We start from the raw sequence: 6,044 nt of genomic DNA on the forward strand, positions 1-6,044 counted from the left end.
GTAGCAAGCCCTGAAAAGGAATGTACCTGGTGATCACAAGCACATCACCGAGGGACCGGGAGCGCGAGAGGAGGGGGGAACGGGCGAGGGAGAGGACTTGGAGAGGACAAGAGCAGGGGAGGAGAACCGGAAGGGCACAACACCAAGGTGCGTTCGCTATCTAGCCACCGGCCGCATGCGTTCGGGGTACTGACATGTGCTGTGACAGCTTACACAGTCCACTAAGCGGGACTGTGTTTTTCCGTCTGCAGCCCGTTGCATTCACGCCTGCACCCCCTGCTTCCCCCGCTGAATTCACTTGAATCAGCTCCCTGCAAGGGCCAGACACACTGTCCGAGCTCGCTTGGCCTTCGCCAAAACACTGTCCAGCTGCCCGCTTTCGCGGCTGTGTCTTCGGTAAGCCCATTGTTTTTATTTATTTTTATTCGCATGGTGACATGTATTCTAACTCTCCCCTTCTGTCCTCTGCACTCGCCCTCCCCCCTTCTCCACCCCCCATCCCCTCATCATCACCCTCAGCCCTTCAGTACCCCGGCTATTGTTTACTACACTCATATACATGTAGCTTTAGAATAGTTTTGCAATACAATTTATTCATTGTGTACATCTTTCCAGCTTAAATACTAAAGTATGTGTGTAGCACATATCTGGGAATTGTGGATTTGAACGCTAGCGAGCCAGCAATTGGCTCGCTTGCGTCGGGAGGGCGAGCGAGGATGCGACGGGGTACGTACACGCGAACGCCCCTGAGTCGTGACGCGACGCGCGGGACAGTGTTGCAGCAAACACTGTCCCGCGCAACTTCGGCATCGGCCGCGTGATGTCACGTGCGCCGGACCGTGCAATTCACGAGAGAAGCTCCTCCCATCCCATCCAAAGGGCCCCTTGCAGATATAATGCCCTGCCACAATGATAGGCACCTTCTTGACGCCCATACAGCCCCTGTCAGTGCAAAGCACCTCCCCCATAGGTAGACTACCTACGCCCGGCCGACAGAGTCTCCCCAATTGGTGTGGCAGGGGAGCCAGCGGTCCGAGGACCTCCCAAATGGGTACAGCGCAAAGTAGCGGCGGCCACGGAGGACCTCCCTACGGGGTACGGGTGGGGATCGCACCCTACTGCATGCATGGACGGGCCACCTACCAGTGCGTGACGTGGTAACAACTCGAATGGGTACACCTCGCATTTCTCGAGGACCCACCGGCAGCGGATTTTGACCTCTCGAGCCCGACCAGAGGTTCTCCCTCAGATCGGCTACGGCCCAGTGAGTGGACCCAGGGCGCAACGTTCAACCCCCGGTTCACCTTCCCGTAGCCCGGCAGCCGGTTCGCATATGCCATCTGGCGCGGATCCCCGTTTAACTGTCCGGGCTCGCCTGCCTTGCTGGGGCCACTACCGGGGTGGAATTCGCAGCACAGAGCTGCCTCGGAGTTTGGGTGATCCCAACTAACGTCCTGCACCTGCGAAGGGCACAGGAGGGGGGTGGCCTGTCCTCACGGTCGGCTTGTTTTCACCTCGTACCCCCTCTTATCGACCCCTATCCTCGCGGATCCTCTCGGGTGCAGCACTTGACATGTGCTTGGGGAGAGTGCGCACCTGGGCAGGGACGACTGGTACGGGGTGCCAGTAACCCGGCTGCTAACTCCCTTTACTAAGGGGAGGCCCCGGGACCATTTTTGAGTAGGCCAGGTGCCCACTACACCTGCCTGCCGGGGGAACAGAGGAGAGGAGACATACCAAGCGGCCAGCAAACCCAACCTGAGCTCCTTTGCCAAGGGAGTACCTGATAGCCCCTCCCATGATCCAACCGCGGCGATGGGACCTTCCGAGTGAGAATGTGAAACGGTGGGGAGTTGGGAGGGCGACCCGAAAGCGATGCGGGATGGTCGCCGAATAATTTAGTGGAGGGAGGGACGCGGGAGGTTTCCCACGGTGGATGGTGGTGGTAACGGGAAAAGGAAGGTTGTCCAAGGCTTCATGTATGGTTGCAGAAGAGCTTATACTATGTCTGACAAACAAGAACAGGGCCTGTTGAACGTCTAAAGCGAGAGACGGAAACAAAATATCTGATTTCATTGCGGGTTCCGGCATATTACCCGAATACCGAGCCCGTACCGACAGTTAACAAAGTAACTTGCGGAGCTAACTTGCTCCGCCAAAAGTTACTTGCAAGTTACTTCAAGTAACTTATGGCGGGCACAAGTTAGCTCCGCAAGTTAGCTCCGCACTTTGCGGGTGGGAACGAACTTTTGCTAACTTTTGCCAACTTACGTTGAATTTCTCTTTCAAAAGGGATGTAAATTTGTGTTGCAGACGTCTACATAGATGCAATGTCCAGTTTATATAATTACGAGGGTCTCCAGAGGCAGAAAACACCTATTTGCGATACAAATACACTTCTTTGGTCAAGTTAGCTGCAAGTTAGATTACTCGTATATTCAAAATTATGCCCGGCTTGGCATTGTACATGTTTGGCTCTGTGGCTGTGGCATATCTCGCGTCAGTGCTCGGTATTTGTATACGATGTAGGGCTCTGGACTGCACGACAGATATCCACGGGCACTGTCTACTCGTGTTCGAGTTTTCCTTTCCAGTACAATGGGATGGCGATTCTCAGCGAGCAACATGGTAGGACAAGATCCTTAAGTGCCGTAGCGCAGCGAGGCTGCCTTGTACAAGTTACTTTTGCGGACGACAGACTGAACTTGTGTGCAAAGTTAGCAGTAAGATGGTGATTTCCTGTTTGTGGCGTGATGGCTTGCATGATTCTCAATGGCAGTTGTCACCAAAATGCTGCAATTCCATTGACAGGTGACAGCGCTTGCGCAGATTCTACTTAGATTATTATTTGCAAAGCTCCCATTGTGCGACTCAGAACGACCCATTGTTTGCTATCTACACCTCAAAATAACTAGCCTTAGATTGGAATCTACAGTATGTAGTGTAAGATCTCGGAGAACACTCAAGCTAAAGTGCTGCATTATATCTGCTTATTCTGGCTTGACATATTTAAAGTTTAAATTTGCAGAACTAGTCGAAGCATGAGGTAGACGACACAGCACTGGAAAGCGAGCTTGAAGAACCTTAAACAGGTTAAGCACATTAATCTTAGTCTGTCGTTATGCCCTAACTTCCATTCAATGAGCTGCTATGAGAGGACGAACTAAAAAGTAACTGGGTACAAGTTATAAGTTAGATTGTTGACGCGTGGGAATAAGTTATCCAAGTTAACTTGGCTGATTTGGCGGGCAAAAGTTAGCAAAAGTACGCGGCGCAAGTAACTTGGCGCACTCTCGTACCGTAGCTGTGTGAGATCACATTGATAACTTCGATGGAAAGTGCCAGAGCGTACTAGTAGCACGACACGTCTTGTACGTTATCATGTTTGACTGATTTCTGTAACGTTGGGCTGATTTGCAATATTTGAAGTACCCCTTCCGCCACTACACCACCTGCTGTTCACATAAATGAAAACGTGTTTTTTTTATTAACGAGCTCCTCCGCGACATTCATAACAGCTACTACATTCCTGAGAGATTTTTCTGGGCATGCACTGGAGGGCCAGTGGAGGCAGGCGCCAGCTTTGGAGTGATGGTCGACATGTCGAGAAGACTGATGCCGGCTTCATTGTTTCGGACGTTACCAGCCGCAAACCAGTCGAGGACTTCAAATACTCTTACCATATCATTGCTAATAAACCGGATTGGTTTGGCTGTGGCTTTACACGTGAGCGTCGAATTTTTGATTCGGTCTGCTCGAAGCCTCATTGACACTCTCACTCTTAGCATCATCTTCGCAGTGGGCCAATGAGATGCCCCATCCCTATCGTGCCAAGGCAGATGGGAGGATGGTGTACTCTGTTCCAATCATTATTTTCCTTGATGACGTCTCAGGTAATATATCGAAGCAGTGGAATAAACACCATGCTGTCTATATGTCAAACGGCAACCTCCCCCGTGAAATGCTGGAGAAAGGGTTCTGTATCCGATATGTATCATCATCTCCGCATGCAAGCCCTATGGATCTGTTGCGAGGGGTGCGAGAATCTGTCGAGTACGTGACCTTTGATAGCTGCACGGGACGGCATTGAGGCATACGATTGCTTGTATGACAAGAGGGTGCTATTAGTGGCATCCATTGTTTTCTTGGCTGGCGACAATCCAATGCAAGCCGAGCAGTGCAGCCAGTCAGGGCTAGCCAGCAACCATTTTTGTCGGACTTGCACAGTTGGAGGCACGCAGGAGTTCAAGCACAGCGACGAGGGATACAACAGCCTATTTGAGGTATGCACTCACTTCCGTTTATTGTCATTTCTACAGTTCCTGACGCATAGAATCCGGCTGGGTGGGCTAGACTGGCGAGCCAAGACACAAACAAGCGACGGTAGAATGTATTGAGGAGCAGTTTGATCTTGCTCTGAAATCAGGGGCTGCTGACAAACTTCAGAAGAAGGTCCAGTCAACCGGCACGCGCGACGCGACGACAACTGCTGTGCTAAACGCTGTGGTTGAACTGGGGAAGAGTCTACGAAAACGCCGGAAGGGTTCTTCAAGAATGACCGAGGCTAAGGTAACCGAGGTGCTACAAGACGAGCTCGAGCGAAACCTCCGTGGATTTTCTATCCGCGACTCCATAATCCACTTCTGGGGATACTGGGTAGGGTTCTTATTGTTTTTCAGCATCTATTGACGTGGCTGGGTAGTTGCAGCATTCGATCCTCATACCGACACACCAACGGAGGTCCTTCACACCGTCCTCCTTGGTGTCGTCAAGTACTTTTGGGGTCAAACGGCATGGCTTCTCAACCGCGACCACCTTCTGGAACGATTCCGCAGTCGCCTGGATTCACTCTCAGCTGATGGACTCAATGCTCCGAATCTCGGCGCAGACTACATTTGCCGTTGCCGGGGTGGTCTCATTGGCAAACATTTCAAGAGCTTAGCGCAAGTAATGCCTTTTTTAATTTATGATCTGGTGCCCAAGGCTGTCCTCGATGCGTGGACGCTCATCGGGGAGCTTGTTGTCTTGATCTGGCATACGAAGATTGATAATACCAAAGTTTATACAGTGAGCCTTATTAATTCAAAGTCAATGTATATTCTCAGCTCACTTTTCGATCTGTAGGCACGTCTATCTCGGGTAATCGAAGATTTTCTCAATGTCACTGCGCAGTGCGCTCCGAAGATTCTCATCAGTAAACCAAAGTTTCATTTCTTGCTTCATCTACCATTCTATATTCTGCGCTTTGGACCGGCCATCCTCTTCTCGACGGAGCGTTACGAATCTTTCAACCACGTCTTCCGCCTGACTTGCATCTACAGCAACCGGCAAGCCCCATCACGCGACTCTTGCCTCATCTTTGCTCAGCAAGATGTTATCAAGCATGTCGCAACTGGCGGATTCTGGCATGACCCCAAGAAGCAGGACTGGGTTCGCGCTGGTCCTGCCATCCAGAAGTATGTCACTGACCACCCAGATCTCTTGTACGGGCATGGTGTACCCAAAGAAGAATCAGTGATCCCTGGTATGTTGATCTTTTTGAAGGTTCAGAAAGGAAGCTCACGCTACGTTTTATACAGGAACCGGTAGACCGACAGAAAATCAGAAGGCACGAGACGGCCCATCAAAATCTGGGCTTGTAATGTGGAAATCATCAACGTGCTCGCAGATACTTCGGACAACATCGCTGGCACCAGCAGCAGAGACAACATTCATCGCAGGGTTATCTATGATTGCACGTGAAGGAGACACGGCACGCGTGGACAACTCTGTCGTTATTCACCTGGATGACCACTATTCTCTTGCACGCATCCGAGAAATCCTGATACACAACCAACCTTCGCATCCAGTGTCTCATGTCGCTGTCGAGCACTACGCAATTGATGACCACCTACATCCTCAACTACTCCTGCCACAGATTAAACTGACAGGCAAGCTATCGGTGCTTGATGCTACAGTGAGTTCATCATAACATCGTGTACCACCATTCACCCTCAGTACAACTTTTCAGAGCATTGTTTGTGTTGCTAACGTACAACACAACT

The 6,044-nt window shown here is 51.0% G+C and overlaps 2 protein-coding genes across 2 annotated transcripts; both read left to right on the forward strand.

Annotated features, from left to right (window-relative positions):
* Window positions 1–909: 909 nt before the first annotated feature.
* On the forward strand, window positions 910–1,440 carry CONPUDRAFT_160615 (uncharacterized protein; the record flags this gene model as incomplete). Its single annotated transcript, XM_007777764.1, has 4 exons — window positions 910–944; window positions 997–1,145; window positions 1,236–1,264; window positions 1,315–1,440. 4 exons carry the CDS (start codon window positions 910–912, stop codon window positions 1,438–1,440), a joined length of 339 nt encoding a protein of 112 aa, XP_007775954.1.
* Window positions 1,441–4,713: 3,273 nt separating this feature from the next.
* CONPUDRAFT_33137 (uncharacterized protein) lies at window positions 4,714–5,274 on the forward strand (the record flags this gene model as incomplete). The annotated part of the gene is made up of 2 exons (XM_007777765.1): window positions 4,714–5,067; window positions 5,125–5,274. Coding segments are annotated over 2 exons (504 nt in total), but the record flags the coding sequence as incomplete, so codon positions are not given.
* Between the last annotated feature and the right edge of the window lie 770 nt (window positions 5,275–6,044).

Source organism: Coniophora puteana, assembly GCF_000271625.1.
Source record: "Coniophora puteana RWD-64-598 SS2 unplaced genomic scaffold CONPUscaffold_44, whole genome shotgun sequence".
Lineage (NCBI taxonomy): Eukaryota > Fungi > Basidiomycota > Agaricomycetes > Boletales > Coniophoraceae > Coniophora > Coniophora puteana.